This window comes from Mastigoproctus giganteus, chromosome 4 (assembly GCF_048544385.1).
Source record: "Mastigoproctus giganteus isolate SK-2022 chromosome 4, ASM4854438v1, whole genome shotgun sequence".
NCBI classification, from domain to species: domain Eukaryota; kingdom Metazoa; phylum Arthropoda; class Arachnida; order Uropygi; family Thelyphonidae; genus Mastigoproctus; species Mastigoproctus giganteus.
Window position 1 is genome coordinate 40295264 of NC_143578.1, and position 20256 is coordinate 40315519.

Consider the following 20256-nt stretch of genomic DNA (forward strand, 5'->3'; position numbering starts at 1 on the left):
TCAGTGCTGAGACTTTCAGCACTTTTCATAGAAAAATTTGATCTTTCGTTTGATATTGTACAGTTGCATATCTAGAGCATATCATGAAATCATGCCTTTGAGGTGTCACCTGTTTCCATTGCCTGCTGTTTGGACAGTTCAGAGGCATGTTCACAGTTGACTTCCTTTGAATTCTTCTTTTCATATCCAAAGTAGGTTCCAGCCTGAAAATAGAGTTTGCTTGTTTCTGAACATGCATTTAATCTTAAATGTAGAAGTTGTCCTCTTTGAAAACTAACTCAGATGCATAGAGTGAAAAAGTTTTGAAAAGTTTATCAACAGCACCTGAATATGCTTAGGCATGATATTGAATTATATAAACACAGTAAAATTATTACTTCTTAAATTGTTGTTTAATACTAGTACTTAAAGACAATATTTTTATGATAGCTTTCCTTCATTTGTAATTGTTGAGAAAAAATTATTTTTTAAAAGAATGCTATATATGTTTAGTCATGTTATAAAAGCTTCTAAAGGTTGTTGTAAAAAAACATGTCATGCCACCAGAAGTTGCAAATTATTTTTAAATATCTACTCCATTTTTAATAGTATATTTTATATTACTGTGATTTTAATATTTTGTGTTTTTAAAGTTGCTGAACTTATACAATTGCATATATCTGTGATTATACTTGTGGGAAGAACGTACAGTTTGGTTTACATGTAAATTGGAAGCTGAATAATAGATGGCAGCACACATCATGCACATGTGAAATTGCTTACAGTGACCATTCACTTCCTGAGTAAGCCATGGTATTAATCCTTACAGCAGGGATTCTTTATTATGGAACAGTATTTCAAACCTATTTCCTTTGCACGAGTTTGATAGGAATATAGACTATATTTCAAGACAGACAAATTACCAAGTAAGTCTGTCGTGTGGGAGTTTATTATAATATTAGTACAGTTAGTCCCTGACTTATGTAAGCCCAAGTTACATAACTTCGGATTTACTTAAATTTTTTGGTAAAATCATAAAGATACTTTCTGTATAATTTTTAAGAGTGAAGTCAAATGAAGGAACAATAAATAAAAATTTTTATTTTCGTTACCCATACAAACTATGTTGGATAATAACCAGTGGCATAACTAGAATCTAAGTAAATAACTAGAGTTAACATTTCATTTTCTGCTTTAAACATTCTGAAGAAATATTCAAAAACATGTGTTTAAGACAGGTGAACTATATCGAAGCACTTCATAGAAATCCCCACAACATTCAAGCCACGTGGACCGTATCCCATTAGCTATTTTTTCGGAGAATTACACTCTCGCTCTTTGTCTTTACATCCTTTCCTTCCTTTCTTTCTGGATTGTAGAGTCAGTTCAGTTTTGTTTGAGAATGAAGTGGGAGCTTTTGTTTGCATTTTGTATGTAATATTTGTTACATGTGTCAGGTTATTGTGGTGAAGTTGAAATCCACGTTGTCCTACCATTTTCAACGACTTTGCTTCAAATCATTGTGAACTGTGCTGCACGCTTCATTCGCATTGTGTGTGTGTGTGTGTGTGTGTGTGTGTGTGTGTGTGTGTGTGTGTGTGTGTGTGTGTGTGTGTGTGTGTGTGTGTGTGTGTGTGTGTGTGTGTGTGTGTGTCGTAAGGTGTGACAGCATCTTTTGTAACTTAACCCTGTGAAGTTCTTTACAGAAAATTTTATTTTGACCGTTATCATGGTGCCACCTAAGAGAATAAGTGACGGTAGTACTACTTCATAATTGTTATTTTGACTGTTACTTTGTTACTTTGTTACAAATAATTGTTACTTTGTAATTGTTATAGTATTTAACTATTTTTCTTCATTCTTCTGAGGATATTGTGGTTTTTATAATTTTGCTATATCAGGGATATAGTAGCAGTATTTTATTAGTCGTTCCCGAGTTACGTAACACTCGACTTATGTAAGAAGTCCTGGAATGTATCTCTTATGTATGTCGGGGATAGACTGTAGTAGTAATTAGCCAGATAGTGCAAGAAAGCCACAAGCTTTTGATGCACTGGCCAAAAAAAAAAAAAAAAAAAAAACAGCAAATTATGCACTTCCCTCCTCATGAAGGTAATTATCCAGTTGACCTTTGAATTTCTTCAAATTATCAACCTCAACTACCTGCGGAGGCAACTTGTTCCAGTAATTGATGACTCGCTGGTGAAAAGAAGACTTCCTACAATCTAGCCTAAACCTCTTCCCCTCTAATGTGAATTTATGGCCCCTAGTTCTGGACTTCTTCATAATAGTTTATAATTGGGGTCTTTCCTCATACAGTCTCCCTTTTGCCGATCTCACCATGCAAGTTGCCCATTTTTGGACCCTTTCAAGAAGCTCAATTTTTTTTACAGATGTCTTCATACTTGGACACAGTATTCCATATGCACTCTTACAATTGCCTTATATGGTGGATTATGATCTTCCTATCTCTACAGGATAACATTTAATAAATTATCAATAGGATACCGTGGACTTTCCATGGCTGACCATGAGCACCTTGCTGGCGGTTTGAGGGTTTCTCTCCTTGGAGGGGAAACCCTCAAACCGCCAGCGAGGTGTTGGACAACCATGGCTCATCGATGCTCGAGGTGAGTGAAGGCTCTCCCGGATGGTACGTGGCAACAGAGGTGTGACTGTGGTACAACTTGTCAGTAATTTGAATGCTGATGATGGAAGTAGTGTGTCACAACACACACAGTACATCAAACCCTGCTAAAAATGGGGCTGCGTAGCTGCAGCCCACTCCGAGTGCCCATGCTAACCACGGTTCATCAGCAACAGTGCCTACAATGGGCACACGAGCATTGAAACTGGACCTTGAGTGATTAGCATTAGCATTAGTAGAGGCATTTGATGCAAGAAAGCAAGCTTATGCAGCATCAGCCAAAAAAAAAAATAAAGTAAAAAAAATAAATAAAAAATAACCACTTCCACTTCACCCCTCTGTTTGTTCGAAATACCTGTCCAGCTGAGCCTTAAACTTATTTAGGCTATCAACTTCCACGACAAGGGATGGAAGTCTGTTCCACCTACGAACCACCCGCTGGCTAAAGGCAAATTTCCGCACATCTATCCTACATCTGTCTTTCCTCAATTTGAACTTATGCCCTCTCAGGTGATTATTCTGAGCAAGAGGAAGAATCCCATCAGCATTGAGCATGCTCAAACCATTCAAGGCTTTGTACACCTCTATCAGATCACCTCGCTGGTGCCTAGTCTCCAGACACTGTAATTCGCAAAACTTAAGCCTTTCTTCATAAGCGCACCCCTTTGTTCCATTCACTAATCTTGTTGCTCTTCTCTGTACTCGTTCCAGCAGCTCTACATCCTTCTTGAATGTAGAGTTGCTGGAACCAGTACAGAGAAGAGCAACAAGATTAGAGCAACAAGATTGGAAGAAGGTCATCTGGTCCAATGAATCCCATTTCCTGCTGCACCATGTGGATGGCCAGGTACGTGTGTGTTGTTTACCTGGGGAAGTGATGGCGCCTGGATGCACTGTGCGACAAAAATAAGCTGATGGCAGTGGTGTTATGCTTTGGGCGATGTTCTGCTGGGATACCCTGGGCCCAGTCATCCATGTGCCAGGAACTCTAATGTCTACCACCTACCTAAACATCATTGCTGATCAGGTACACCCTTTCATGGCAACAGTCTTCCCCTCTGGCGTGCCATTTTTCAGCAGGATAATGCACCGTGCCACACCACCCTGATTGTTCAAGACTGAGGTAGCCTTCCAGGTATTGCCCTAGCCTCCAATTCCCCAGACATTAATCTTATCGAGCATCTGTGGTTTGTGTTGGAACAGCAACTCAGATCTGTGGCATCTCAACCACAGACCTTACAGTAGTTAAAGATCTGCTGGTTACGTGTTGGTACCAGATACTACAAGATACATTTAGAAATATTGTAGCCGGTTACAAGCTGTTTTGGCTCATCGCTGTATATACGAGTGGGTTCCGCACCAAGCAAGCATTTTCATATTTCAAAAAGTGTATGTAAAAGCGAGTGGTGAACAAAGTGAACAAGTGTTTTAGTGAATTAGTGTTTATAAACAAGTAGTATGTACATTAGTGTTTTTAAACAAGTGTTATATGCATTAGTGTTTGTAAACAAGTGTTATGTGCATTAGTGTAAATCGTAAACTGTGTTAAATTAAAATAAAAATCTACAATTTCTTAGTCGTGTTCTTATCTATGTGCCTCAACTGTATGTGAAATATGTTGCGTTCTTGCTGAAATAAGCGACAGCTTCTGCTACATTTGCAGAGAAATGGTATTAAAATTACAGTAGAAGCCACTGTCACAACTTGTGAGAAAAGTCTGTGATCTCTATTTTGGATGTAAGGTCTGAGATCAAGATAAAGTATGGGCTCCAAAGATTTCCTGTAGCTCATGTTCAAGGACATTAACAGGCTGCCTTAGAAGTAGTCATAAATCAATGCCTTTGCTGTTCTGGTGATATGGTGGGAACCGTGAGACTACATAAAAAATTGTTACCTTTGCATGACCAATATTTCTGGTTTTTCTGGGAAATTCAAGCATAAAAGTAGAGTATCCCAACCTGCCTTCTGGTCTAAAGCCAGCTCCTCATGATCATACAATGCCAGTGCCAAAGCCGCCAGAAACTTGTGGACTTAACTCTGATTCAGGATAGTCAGGATCAGAAATGGAGCCTCTAGGACAGGGTTTTTCAAGCTATGCTCCGTGAAGAAATTTTAGAATGTTAATATATTTTTTTATAAAACTATAAAATTGAATCAGAATACACTGTGCATAAAAGTAAAAAGAAATGTGGCCTTTTCTGAGTGACCTTGGACTGTCATATATGTAAAGATCTGGTGTTAGTGAATGACTGTTTCTATTTTTAGTGTATTTTTTTTTATTAAGGGTCCGGAATGTTTTTGCTTTCTGATGTGGAGCTCCGCATGTCTAAAAAATTTGGGAAACCCTGCTCTAGAATATGAAGAATCCAGAATGGGTACAGATCCAAACTTTTCAACTCTTGATACTGCAAAGCCGCATCTAATCACTCAAGCAGAATTGAACAATTTGGTCTTCTCCAAGGCTCAATTACTAGCATCACAGCTTAAGCAGTGGAATCTTCTTGAAAAGGATGTCAAGGTGTTTTTTTATAGGAAGAGGCAATCTAACATAATGACCTATTACTCCATGGATGGTGTTTTGGTTTATTGTAACAATGTCCAGGAATAAATGAAAGTGTTACATCTGGAGTACATACCCGAGCAGTGGAGGCTTTTCACTGATTCATCCAAGGTCAGTTTGAAAGCAATTTTATTCCATAATGGAAATTAGTATCCATCTATAATATTGATCCAGACTTTTCAACTCTTGATACTGCAAAGCCGCTTCTAATCACTCAGGCAGAATTGAACAATTTGGTCTTCTTCAAGGCTCAATTACTAGCATCACAGCTTAAGCAGTGGAATCTACTGGAGCACATTCCCGAGCAGTGGAGACTTTTCACTGATTCATCCAAGGTCAGTTTGAAAGCAATTTTATTCCATAATGGAAATTAGTATCCATCTATAATATTGATCCAGACTTTTCAACTCTTGATACTGCAAAGCCGCATCTAATCACTCAGGCAGAATTGAACAATTTGGTCTTCTCCAAGGCTCAATTACTAGCATCACAGCTTAAGCAGTGGAATCTACTTGAAAAGGATGTCAAGGTGTTTTTTTATAGGAAGAGGCAATCTAACATAATGACCTATTACTCCATGGATGGTGTTTTGGTTTATTGTAACAATGTCCAGGAATAAATGAAAGTGTTACATCTGGAGTACATACCCGAGCAGTGGAGGCTTTTCACTGATTCATCCAAGGTCAGTTTGAAAGCAGTTTTATTCCAAAATGGAAATTAGTATCCATCTATAATATTGGCCCATGCAGTTCACAAAAAGGAAACATACAAAAACCTACAGGTACAGTTTTTTTTTGCAAAATATGTTCTATCAAGAATACAAATGGAATATCTGTGCTGACCTAAAAGTGGCAGCTTTGCTGACTAGGTTGTAAGGTGGATACAGCAAATACTGCTGCTTCTTATGTGAGCAGGACAGCCAAGTGAAGTATTGAACCCTCAAAAAATCCGTAATTATAGCCTTCTCTCTGAAGAAGTGTCCCACACTCACTGGAGGGCACAATTATTCCAAGTGTAACTAAACACAAAGATCTTGGTGTAATCTTCGACCCAAACCTTAGGTTCAACTGTCACATTGAATATGTTCTACGCAAGATCCTAATGCGCTGGATTGCCTGTCAACATCTTCTTCATAATACAGCTGCAAAAATTACAATCAGATATCTGGTGTAACTTTCGACCCAAACCTTAGGTTCAGCTGTCAAATCGAATGTGTTCTATGCAAGATCAGCCGAATGCCCTGGATTGCCCGTCAACAACTTTTTCATAATACAGATGCAAAAACTACAGATATTTGCAAACCATTGTGTATCCTACTTCCTACTTTTCTGTATGCCTCTGAAATATGAGCTTCCATGGTACCTTCTCTCATGAAGGCCCATCCTCGCCAGCAAATACTGGATACTGAAGTGAGCAACCCACAAACATTGCCTTCCCCCCAACAGAGGACTACCAGCATGGCTAACCAACTTCAAATCTCACAGCTGCCTCAAATAATCCGCATGAGGAGAACTGTGACCACTATCAAAATGCTAGTTGGCAAGATCAACTGCCCTGACTTCTGGGATATATGTCAGTGGCATGTTTCACTTCCTTCCCTAAGAACCACTCCTCTTCTTCATCTACAGCAGAACAGGCTGAAGATCAGTGACAAATTTCTACCTGGCCAAGTACTTCCTACAATACGAGCCCTGCTAATAATTGGAGTAGACTTTCAGAAATTCGCTTTGGATCACAATTACAGGCACTCACTGGCCGAACTTGTTCTGCTATTGTATGGGCCCTGATGTTGACTCATACTGATATCCCCACCTGCTATCTGCTATGAGGTGCAGAACAGCATGTCACAGGTAGTAGCTGTAGTAGCATATTGTCATTAACAACCCTGCCAACCTTTGTACTGTTTGCAGACTTAGACATTAACCCTGATATACCTACATCAATATCATTGATAAATACCAAAAACAACAATGGGCCCAACGCCAAACCCTGGGGGACTCCACTAATAACATTAGTTCACAAAGAGCAGTGTCCATTGATAACCACTCTCTGTCTTTTCCCACTCAACCTTCCATTGTAGCAACTTGTCCTTAATGCCATACTGCTTCAATTTGTACAGTAGTCTTCCATGTGCAGTGGTATCAGAAGCATTCCTAAAATCCAAGTATATGATATCAAAATTATTTTTTGCATCCAGTTCCTTTGTGACCACATCATAGTATCCAATCAAATTGTTAAGACGAGACTTTACCTTAAGAAACCCATGCTGTGCTGAACTATAACTGCAATCTTATCCATATGATCCTGTATCGCTTCCTTAGCCAGTGACTCCATTATTTTCCCTGGAACAGTAATTAGACGAACAGGTCTGTAATTACTCATGTGATCCCCTTTGTGAATTGGGGACACATTTGCATATCTATCTTCAGTCAACAGGGTCCTCTCCTAAGTCCAAGGAAACTTTCATAATTATGGCTAAGGGTTTGCTTACTTGCTCTGCTGCTTCCTTTAATTTAACTGGATAGATCTCATCCACCCCATGTGCCTTTCTTCTGTTCAATTTCAACAATTTGTCCTCCACCTTGCTCTCAGTTATTACAAAATCATTTAGCTCCCTGCCAGTGTTTGATAAGCTTTGGGCCTCCACATCCCTACAGCCTCGTCATGTGTGAATGTAGATGCAAAATACTCATTCAGTTTGTCATCTACCTCAGCAGGTTCATCAGCAATCAAACCGTCAATGACAAATGGACCAATCTGATTCATCCCCTTCCTTCTAAAGTTTACATAAGTAAAGAAGTCTTACTGTTTTTCTTTGCATTGTTTGCCAATGATTTCTCATAATCTGTCTTTGCTTTCCTAAAGGCCTTTTTAACTTGATTATAGACTATCTTATAACTAACATAGGCACCTGTGTTTCCTGATAATTTATATGCATCACATGCATTTTTATTTTCTGCTATGAGTCTCATCAGGTCATCTGACATCCATTTAGGCCTAAACCTTGAACAGTATTTCTTAGTTGGTATGAAAAGCCTAGTAGCATCCAAGATTAATTCCTTGAATGCTTCCCATTTAGAATTTGTTGTTGGTCATATCATCAGTCGGTCCCACTGTATAGAATTTAAAAATTCTCTTAGATCACTGTAGTCACCTTTTTACAAAAGCAAAAACCCTTCCCTTTACCCCTGATGGTAGTTACATCTTTAAGTAAATCCCATATCAGTACACTGTGATCACTGCCACCTAGTGGTTCCTTTATCTGCAGATTCTTAATGCATAAAGAATCACTGCTGATAATCAGATCAAGAGTATTACTTCCTCTGGTTGCCTTTCAAACATGTTCAACAACATGTTCGGAAAGCATTGAAAGGCAACATGTTCAAAGGGCATTGTTTTTGAACACGTTGCCTTTTGAACTGTAGAAAACAATCATCCAATAAATTCACAAAAGTCTTCCTAGTGTGTAAGTGACCAACCCACTAGGTCCAGTCTATATCTGGGAAGTTAAAATCCCCATTATAAGACAATCTGATTTACTGGCCCACTCTATTCCTCTGTATAGTTGTTCATTGTACTCATTAGAGTCATTAGGCCTATAACACATTCCTACTCTCAACTTGGTTTTCAAGTGCTTATGTCACACCAGACTGACTCAACACTGCTCTTTCCACCCATGGCAACCAGATGCACTTCCTTAGATTTTATGTGTTTCTTAACTAATAACATCACCCCTCCTCCCCTTCTATTCTTTCTGTACACATTGTACTCCCCAAATTCCAATTCTGTATTCCTTATCTTTTTGTGACACTATGTTTCTGATATTCCAACATCAGCCTTTGATGTCTTCACCAGCACCTCAATACTTTATTATTGGTGTATATGCCAGTATACATGCACCTATTCTTACTCTTAGTTATCCTAACACAACTCATGTATTTACTTGTTCCACGATGACTCCCAGCACCAGCAGTCCTTGAAATTCCCAGTACCTCACTTTCCAGGCTGCTGCTTGTTCCAATAGAAGCAGTGCAAGAATCACTTTCACCTCTGCCTGTGGCTACCATTAATTTATTAGTCTGTTTGTTGTTGTTGTTTGTTTGTTACTTGGTTTTTAGGAGCATTAGCAACTAAGGCCATATTGCTCTGGGATATGCGGTGGTCATTCCCTGACCTTTCCGCATCCTCCGTATTTGGTGGTGACGGGCTCGAACCCAGGTCTAATCAAGAAGCATGTACTACACACTGCTGCTCCTTCCCACCTGGCTACGGAGGCGCCAATCTATTAGTCTGTGAATCCCCCCAAGCTAGCAGTTTTCCGACCCACCTAACATTGCTGCCTCGATAGCGTCAGGAAATATTCTTGCACCCTTTCTATTAAAGGTATCCAATCCTTGTAGAAACAATCTCTCCTGTTAACGAACAAGTACAGACCACACTGAGAAAAATTCTACTCCATGAGTCTTGCACAATCTCTCCAGGGCCATATTGATTGACAAGGCTCTCTTCATATACTCCCTCCTATTGTGTCTGGCAGAATTGCAGGCACTTTCAAATTTAACCCTAACTCGCGATTTTTTTTCAAACTTGACCTGTACTTGTTAAGTAAATCCGCAGATCTCCTACTCTTAATGTCATTAGTGCCAACGTGTACAACAATATCACCCTTTGTGCCCTTAAACGATGATATCTGCTCTACAACATCATCAACTTTTGCCGCTGGCAGACATACCCTGGTCCTATTCCACCTATCCTTTTTGCATAATATACACCAATGAGACAAAACATTATGACTACATATGTAATATGATGTTGGTCCTCCATGTGCAGCCAAAACAGCTCGTACCCAGTGAGGCGTGGACACTACAAGATTTCTAAATGTGTCTTGTGGTATCTGGTACCAACATGTAACCAGCAGATCCTTTAACTCCTGTAAGGTCCGTGGTTGAGATGCCGCAGATTGGAGTTGCTGTTCTAACACAAACCAGAGATGCTTGATGGGACTGATGTCTGGGAAATTTGGAGGCCAGGGAACCTCTCACGGAACGTGAGGAGACCTGGAAGTCTTCCTCGTGTTCCGTGAGAGGGGAAGGCCATTGCCATGAAAGGGTGTACTTGGTGAGCAATGATGTTTAGGTAGGTGGTAGATGTCAGAGTGCCCAGCACATGGATGACTGGACCCAGGGTATCCCAGCAGAACATCACCCAAAGCATGACTCTGCTGGCACTGGCTTGTTTTCGTCCCATGGTGCAGTCAGGTGCCATCACTTCTCCAGGTAAATGACGCACATGTTCCTGGCCGTCCACATGGTGCAACAGGAAATGTGATTCATCGGACCAGATGACCTTCTTCCAATCACTCAAGGTCCAGTTTCAATGCTTGCATACCCATTATAGATGCTGTTGCTGGTAAACCGTGGTTCGCATGGGCATTCGGAGCGTCATATGGCTACGCAGCCCCACTTTCAGCAGGGTTCGATGTTGTGACACATTACTCCCATCACCAGCATTCCAATTACTGGCTAGTTGCGCGACAGTCATCCTTCTGTTGTGATGTACCATCGATGCTCAAGGTGAGCCTTCGCTCACATTGAGCATTGACGAGCCATGGTGTTCAAACACCTCGCTGGTGGTTCATGGGTTCCCCCTCCTTGGACCACTTTCGGTAGGTACTAACCATGGCTGACTGTGAGCACCCCAACAGCCATGCCGTTTCGGATATGCTTTGACCCAGTTGTCTGGCCCTTACAGTTTGTCCTTTGTCAAACTAGCTAAGTCCGCTGCCTTTCCCATCTGAAGAACAAGAGTAACGCTGATTAATGGAGCTCAGTATCAGTTGTTTTTTATACCGTGTCCTAACCCATTCATGCATCGTAGTTCACGTGCAGTTGTTTCGATTTGCATAACAACTCGCTGGTCATAATGTTTTGTCTCATTGGTGTATTTCCCTCTCCCTGACAATAAAGTCACCGACAATAACCAGCTCATGTGGGACAAGTGCATTCTGCCCCGAAGGTTGCCTTATGATCAAGTGCAAGCTCTGTCATTGATATGAGCAACTGAGAGCTTGAGGGGTTCTCCAAGCTCTTCAAGTTCTCATAAAGGCCCATAACAACAATGAGTTGGTGCCTAACTTCTTCACACTCCTTACATCCAGCACACACACAAAGACATCCCTCTTGGCAATATCATGTCCTATTTCAGAAAGTCCTCAAACATTTCACAAGTTTCACATTTTTTAGGCTGTGATGCATTGGAGAATCACCCCCTTTGGTTCTCCCCCCAAGTCCCAAACCACAGCACTTGCTCCAGACTAGAGTTGCTTTGCTGCTCTATTCTCTTTGGCATGATTCCCATTTAAATATGATTTAATTAATTAACAATGAAAATTAATAATTAATAAATTAATTAATGAAAATTAAAATTAATATTAAATTTAATCGATTAATTTTTTTACTATACTTGACTATAAAATACTATACTAAGCTAATGCAGTAATACATATTCCATTATATAGTTTTACATTATACCTTAGCTATCAAGTTCAAGATATACGTTATCAAGTTATGTTATAACACAATGTTCACAATGTTAAATTAGTTATATCCTTAGCAAAATACAAAAGATATATGCCCAAAAAGTGATTAAAACCTTCAAAATACTTATTTATTACAATTAAAACCCTACTTTTTTTCTGCGCTGCTGGTTACGCTACTATATTCCAGCCAATACACCAATATGATAGTGGTACGCGTAGTGAGTTGTAACTTACAATGTCACTAGCTAAATTTAAAAAATACACTAACAGATGCTACTAAGCCTATTTAATCTATTTGTAAAACACAAATTAATACATTAACTAATCAAAAATACTATAAAATCTTAAGGAAAACGTATCCGTTTGCAGAGGCTACAGAAGTCAAAGGGTACTGAAATCAAACTGCTATTCCAAGATGAGGAATTCACTAAAAATTAAATACTTCAAAAATAAGAGTCTGGAAGGCATTCAAAAACATCTGCCCAAACATTTTAGGCAATGTGAAATCACAAAATTGCAGCGAAATTGTGGATGAACTATTTCTTACAGAGTGTTGGGATGCAACATGTTGTTAAAGCTTCATTTCCTATGTTCCAGTTTAAACTTTTTTCTTGAAAACTTGGAAGCAGTTTCCGACCAAGATATTTCTCAAATGGAAAAAAGATACCAGGGAAAATGAAGTCCAAATACGTTGGCAGACTACTGGTGGAACCTTGTATAGGAGACACCAATGGATGATTAGGCAAAAAGCAACAAAATAAGTGTTTTGATATCAGATAAACATTTGTATAAATAAAATAAGGTTAACAGACCCATTGTTCAATATTTAGTACTGTATGTACTATATTTAGTACAACATTTTCTTAAAATATATGAAATCTTTTTTACTAGAAGTAGCTTTTGACTTTAATCCCTTCTCCCTTAAAAGTGGTGGGTGTTACAGCAATATGGGTGCCATATTTGAATTCAGCAATGTCAAAATTACAAAAATCACCTTGAAATTTAACAGGGAGCAAAAAAAAAAATTTTTTTTTTTTTTTTTTTTTTTTTTTTTGCAGACCAGTGTAATCAGAAGGGTTAACAGTAGTCTGCCAACACTACTAACCTTCTTTTAATATGCAGTTGCTTTTGGGTTAAGTACTCACACCTTAAAATTTATAATAATATTAGCTGCAGTTAATTATATATTTCTATTTGTTTCAGAGACATTGATGATATTCACAGTGACAGGCTGCACTTAGATATCTGGTAAGTAAATGAGCTCATTACATTTTGAAATCTTTCCAATATATTTTTGTGTTTGTAGTGTGCTAATTTAAAGATGAATAAAAATTCAGTTTTTTTTTTTTAAATGCATTTTAAGAAGGTCATATTATTTTTTGTTTTTATGACAAAGCAGCTAAGGCTGTGCAGCATCAGTGTATTATGTGTATTTTAGCATTAGTAGTGGCAAATGCAAGAAAGCAAGCTTATACAGCATCAGCCAAAAAAAAAAAACACACACACGCCTCCCTTTCACCTATTCCTTCCCTCCAATAGTTTGTCTAGTTCTTCCTTAAATTTATTTATGCTGTTAGTTTCCACAAGTGCAAGCTCTGATGTTGATGTGGGCAGCTGAGAGCTTGATGCCCCCCAGGCTCTCATAAAGGCCCATAACAACTCTGAGGTGGTGCATAATATCCTCACACTCCTTAAATTGAGCACACACAGAGACATACCCCTTGGAAATATCATGGCCCATTCCTGAAAACTCTGCAAACATCAAACAAACCATGCATTTCATAAGGCTGTAATTCAGAGGAAAACCGCCCCCCCTCAGTTCTCCCCAGAGTGACAGCATTCTCACTTGCTCAAACCCTTTCCTTTGTTGCTCTGGTCTGAGGTATGATTTTTGTTCAGATTCAATATAATTAAAAAATACTACACTAATCAAATATATCTAATGCAGTAATAACACTGTGCATCAGTTATGTATGAATTTTACATTATTAATTACACATAATTAAAATTCAAATATTCTTATTGATAACCAGTTATGCAGCAATAATACTACCATGCTACCAAGTTTGCGTTATATGCAGTGGTGAGCTACAGCAGGCTCGCGAGAGCCCATTGTTATTTTTTTTTTAAATTTGTGAGCCCATTATTGAAACGATTATTTATTTTACAAACGAAATCTTAAATTTAATTATTAAGTATCCAGAGCTGGAATTATGGTGGGGCAAGCATGGCCCCATCCGCAACATTTTAATGGCACAATCGACCACTTATGTATTTTAAAATAGCTTCATTTTTGAGTTAATTACAGTTAACTACGAATTATTTTACATAGCGAATTTTTTTGAATTTCCCTTGGTTTCTACGGAAACATTTAAAACAATTTCCGTAGAACAACAAATTACAAGAGACAACTTTGTACGCATTGTTCTCACTTCTGGCCTTTAGGCAATTAGAAAGTGTGAATTAAGGATGAAAGGGATTACCATTCCACAATGTTAGTAGTGTCCGTAAAACCAATGGAGCCACATTCATTTATCTAGTCAGAGGATTAAAAATATTCCCGACACGGATAATAGCCTCAGGTCAACCTGTGTTATGGTTTCCCCTTTACTCCGACAAGAAGACAAGAAGTCATATGTTTTTCGGAGAAGTGAGTGATCCACGCGTTTCAGTAAATTTATTCTGTCTATATTTACCTGGTCACAGTAGCTGAATATCCTGGTGATTCCGATATTTTGCACAGTATTCAAAGAACTAGTGACGGTAGCGACGTCGAGGGGACGGGGATGAATGAGAAACTTTGAGGTAAAGTTTCCGTAGATGAAATGTTGGCAGATTTGGAAACCGTGTCGAGGTTTTCACTGCGAAGAAAATGTTCCAAAATATAATGGCATGCAGACAATAATTAAAAAACAAAACAAAACTGTATGCATTATGTCTCCAATTAAGGATTATTGCTAAAGTACTTGATGTGGAAACTACTGCATAAAGATCCGTTGTGTGTTCGGGCCACGATGGGCAGCTTGCAGGCGACAGTATGAGAAAACAAAATTAAATATTTATATTTAAATGCTAAAATACTGACAGTGTACAATTATTTGACAAACACCACATTACTGACAGTAATCACAGTTTAATTATATCCAAATCACAAATTTAAATTTGAAAAAAATTATACAAATTATAATCAAACGTTTAAGTATTATAATAAAAGGCCTGACATAGCCGAGTGGTCAGAAGCGAGAGTGCATAGCACACGTTCCTTGAGTGGACCGGGGTTGAAGCCCGTGACTACTAAATACGGTAAATATTTGTATTGACGATTTATTGTAAACTCTACTGACTTGGTTGCCGTGCCAGAGTATAAACAGAAAATTTATTTAATCTTAATGTACTTAAATAATCTTAATAATACTTAAAGGCTAAACTCCATTATTTGGGTAACACTTGTCTCCGTGCAGTATGCATTGTCATAGAACGGATTGATTGTATGGTCAAATTTTGTGATTCGGTGAAGGCGTTTTCTTTCTGATTGATTTGTGTCCTTTTCAGAGGGGTTTTAGCTGAGGTAGGGTGTTTTCCCCCCTATCCAGCTGTTTTAAAATCGGCAAACCAGTTCGCGATTTGAAAACATTGTCAAGTGGGGGAAAACACCCTAGGCATATCAACGTAGGAGGATAGTGAGCGGCGAAACCAGTGAGTGGCACCTGTCAATCACTAATCTGGAGTTTTACCTACTTAAATAATCTTATAATAATAACAAGAAAATGGAACATTTTTACCGGGAATATATTTTTTTCTGGGATTTGTTTGGGCAGCTTGTAGCTTGCGGACGGCAATTGAAGGTTAGAGGGATATCCCGCTTTGTTCTCTGGGGCAAGACGGTCAAAAACGAATAAGAAATTTAAGTTTTCTGATAAAATATGAAATAATAATTAATGATTTTAGGGATTTTGTCGAAGACAGTTAATCTTTAAAATCGAGTGAAATTCCCTCTTCCATTAAGAAAGCTAGAAATATCTTTGAAACCATTCAAAGCTTTCAGTGTAATGAATAATGAATAATATTGTGACAAATGAACACATTGCAGATTATGAAGACCATACATCTAAATGGAAAACCATTGCTTCAATTTTATCCGGATCATTACGTCAAATCATCACTCAGCTATTCAGCAAAGCATAAGATCGACAACAAATATAAATAAAGAAGTAAACTGTATATGGCAATTTTCAAAATAAATTTTTCTGGAATATTTGCATAATAATTTTTTTCATGTAATCTATAATTTTTGTGTACCTTTTCTAGAAGAGTTTGTTTTTTATGTAATATTTGTTTTTATATTGTAGAATGTTTTGTGATAGTTTTTGTTATTTGTGATATGGAAAATATATGCAATATTAAAATTTTATCATGAAAAAAAAATTGTATCCAATATATTTCCTTAGTTGTTAAAAAAAAGAGATGAATAAAAAAAAAGTGGCGTGTGTGCCGAGCACCCGCCACAATTTCTGGAAGACAAGATACAATGGATTTATGACAACTAAAGTAAGAGATGTATACTTGCGAGTGCAATGTATCTAAATGTCTAGAAAACAGCGTCGATCGAAATACCAATCTTATAGTTGAAACGACATATGCAGCTGTTCAGGGAATTTAACAATTGAATGTTACAAAAATTAATGCCAGAAGAAAAAATTATTGTTGACAAATATTTGTATTGTTGCAGTCACATTGGCCGTGCAGCCAAGTGGTCAAGCGCAACAGTGCATAAGTACACGTGCCTTGAATGACCAGGGTTCAAGCCCGTGACTGCTAAATACGGTGCCGTTTTGTGTATTCTGTACCTTGTGAACTCCTCTGACTGTTTCATCGTCCCGGAGTATAAACAGAAAAAATTTATTTTTATATGACAAATACTTGTATTGTTGCACAATCATACTTTCTTAAGTAAGTATGATTGTGCCGTCATACTATTCTAAAAAGTTAGAACTCGAGATACTATCGTATCCAGGTATTATCATAAAGTGGGGGGGAACGAACAGACTGACTCCAGATATCATACCGGTCACAAAAAATGCATCACGCACTCTAATCACGCTACTAGTGAGTGCTCGGCGCTGACTGATAGTGCGAACGTGGGAAGCGCCTCTGGTGGAAGCCTGACACCGGTGACGTCATATTGATGAAGGTATATCAGGCTTAATGTCGAAGTTTGCAGATGATACAAAGGTTGGCAGGGTTGTTAATGACAGTAATGGCAGTGTGCTACTGCAACAGGATCTAGATAATTTGGGCAGATGGGCTAAGAAATGGCAACTGAAGCTTAACCTTGACAAATGCAAAGTACTGCATATGGGTAGAAGTAACCCCAGAGAAACGTACCAACTGTGTGGTAGAAAATGAAAAAGACCTGGGAGTAATTGTGCAGTCAGATATGAAGTTTTCTGAGCAATGCAGACAGGCTGCCAGGGCAGGTCATGGGGTTTTGTCAATGATATATAGGAATTTTGCTAGCAGGGAGAAGGAGGTGATTGTCCCTCTGTATAAGGCAATGGTCAGGCCATGCCTTGAGTACTGCGTACAGGTCTGGAGGCCTCATTTTAGGAAGGATGTAGATTTACTTGAGCGTGTACAGAGAAGGGCAACAAGATTGGTGAGGGGAATGAAGGGATCCTCTTACCAAGAGAGGCTTAAGTTCTGCAAATTGCAGTGGCTGGAGATTAGGCACCTGTGCGGTGATCTGATTGAGGTGTATAAGGCCTTGAATGGGTTGATCATGCTGAATTCTGATGGGATCCTTCCACCTGTTCAGATTACAAACCTAAGGGGGCATAAATTGAAATTGAGGAAGGACAGATGTAGAATAGATGTGCGGAAATTTGCCTTTAGCCAGCGGGTGGTTAATTGCTGGAACAAACTAACATCTGTCGTTGTGGAAGTCGATAGGTTGAATAAATTTAAGGAGCAACTGGACAGGCATTTGGAGGGAATGGTGTGATTTTTTTTTTTTTTTTTTTTTGGCTGATGCTGCATAAGCTCATACACTTGCTTTCTTGCATCACATGCCACCACTACTACTACTACGTCAGGCTTCCGTCATTTGGTGACATCAGTTGGCAAAACTGCGAGCCTGTGCAAACGGGGTTTATGTGATTTATGTCATAAAATTAACAAACTGGCTCGCCAATTGTGGGAATGGGGTTTTCTTATCCCGGCTATGGCTTGAAAATTTTGGTGGGGGGGAGAATAATATTGATTAGTTATTCTTCTCTCTTATTTTATTTATATAGATCTATTATCTATCCCTTGCTATTTTCTTTCCCCCATTACCTTCGAACCACGGCTGTTCTTTTTATTTCTTTATTCCTTTAAACAGGGGGTCCTCACTTCCCTTCCAAGGCCCACATGCTACCTGCTGCATAATATATTATTTCCATTAATTTTATCTTGTTTATTAATCAGAACATCCAAGTACTGAGGACTTTATTTTATTTATTTACCATTTGTACAACAATTATTTACACATTCTAAATTATTCATGATATCATAATTTTACAACACAGTAATTATTATTATACATGAAATGGTGTCCTCCCTTAATCACTCTACTTAAACAATTCATAAACTTCCACTATGTTCTCAATACAAAATCTTAAATATTCTATCCTATACACTTTTATAGAGTCATATATATATATATATATATCCTTTTCAACATATACTGAATAACTCCAATAAATTTTCACTCTTTCTTACATACTCTAAGGAGGAAATTTCTACTGAATACAATTCACTCTGTTAATAGCAATTAGACAATTCATGATACCAATTCTTTTACTTTTAACACAATTCTTGAAGTTTCATACCAATACCTCTAAACACAGATGAGTAACGTACTCACTCACTGTCTTTCTCTCTCTATATTTCTATTATATCCTATTCCTATCCTTACAATATAGTAGTCATCACGTTACAATACTTCTCAAACAGTCCTGTCCAATTTCTATCCCATGGATTTATTTATAACACAGTTCTCATTAGTAAAATCCATTAAACTGACTTACTTGGTCTCTTCCCATTCTACCTGGAAGAGTAGTTGATTTCCGGTCCTTCACAGGTGCTTCCTCTCCGGCTTGGGCTTCAGCTGATCCACTAGGCTTACGGCTCTTTTCTGCCTCCACGTCGATCTTCTCACACTCAGGACTTTCTCCAGCCTTCCGTTAAAAGCTCGAACTGGCTTTCCTTACGTTGATCATTCTGCCTTTTGCTATTACCTTTACCCACTAAACTATCATGATCGGACTTTCCGTATGCATTTCCCGCACTCCCAAAATATCTTTCCGCCACTCTCCCGCGCCTCTCCCCGGGATTCTCCTCTGGATCCTTTCCTTTCAGGTTTCGGGACTGTCTCTCTTGGGCTCTGTCTGCTCCCTCTACCTCACCTTTTTGTTTCCCTAACTCCCTTATTTTTCGTCCAATCATTTGGTAGTCCTCCATCACTATCTTCTTTTTCATTCGTTCTCTACTTATTCCTTTGTTTTTTACCAGATTCTGGTAGGTCAAACTCCCTTCTTTGTGATGAGAGCATCTGGGTGCTACATCATCACTAGAATTTTATCTGAGACTGTCCGCTACCACTTACCTTTCAGTCACGCTTCCTTTCGAGACACCGCCCCTGAAATTGTTGAGAGTGCTTTCTGTGTCAGCCCGTTTGTACTTTGTTTATCACTCGAACACGGTGTGCTCTCTGATCTCGGGTCTTCCCTTTGGATGGAGTCTGAAACCATTCTAGGGTGTGGGCGTTCTTTTGTCCCCTGCTGCCGTAAGTTGGCCACAGCCCTACATTCTGTAAACAAGAACCACATCAAAACTGCCGTACCCATTGTACTACTTATCGGTCAGCTCCCCTCCTGCTGCTATGCTAGTCCGGTCCCTATTGAAAAGTATACAGTGCAAGCAAATTCTGCTGAGTGCTTGTCTGTTTTTAAACATTAGTTATTTTCAAAAAAATTATAAATTTTAATATCCTAATATATATTTGTAAGAATAGTTCTTACAAGCCCATTCTTAAAATATTCACAGCTCACCACTGGTTATATGTATTAGGCTATACCATTACACTTGAAAGTTATAAATTAATTATAATATAGAAGAAAATTATCCAATCTAAGTGATTAAAACTTTAGAACTACCTATTTACCACAATTAAAAAATTTGAATTCCCCTACTAAAAAAAGGGTAAACTGCAGCCATCACCAACCCATTGCAGGATGGAAGCCTCCTCAACAATTCATGCTGAGGGAAAATGGACCATAATCTGCCATGCTGGTCCAGTGCAGGTTGGCAGATCAACCGTATTTAGCAGTCATGGGCTTGAACCCCGGTCTACTCAAAGAGCATGAGCTGCTGCACTCCCGCTCATGACCACTCGGCTATGGAGACACAATTCCCCTACTATTCACTCTATAACTGTAACAATAGTGATAAGATTCAAATGATACAAAGGTTCTATATATATTAAGTAGTAAC

General features: G+C 38.5%; 1 protein-coding gene across 1 annotated transcript in view; it reads left to right on the forward strand.

Moving 5' to 3' along the window:
- The window catches only part of LOC150086642 (BAI1-associated protein 3-like), a 478827-nt gene that overhangs the window by 257930 nt on the left and 200641 nt on the right, over window positions 1-20256 (forward strand). Inside the window, exon 9 of the mRNA XM_090372214.1 lies at window positions 12928-12972. Within this exon, the coding sequence (XP_090228340.1) occupies window positions 12928-12972 (45 nt within the window). The remainder of the gene's footprint in view (window positions 1-12927; window positions 12973-20256) is intronic.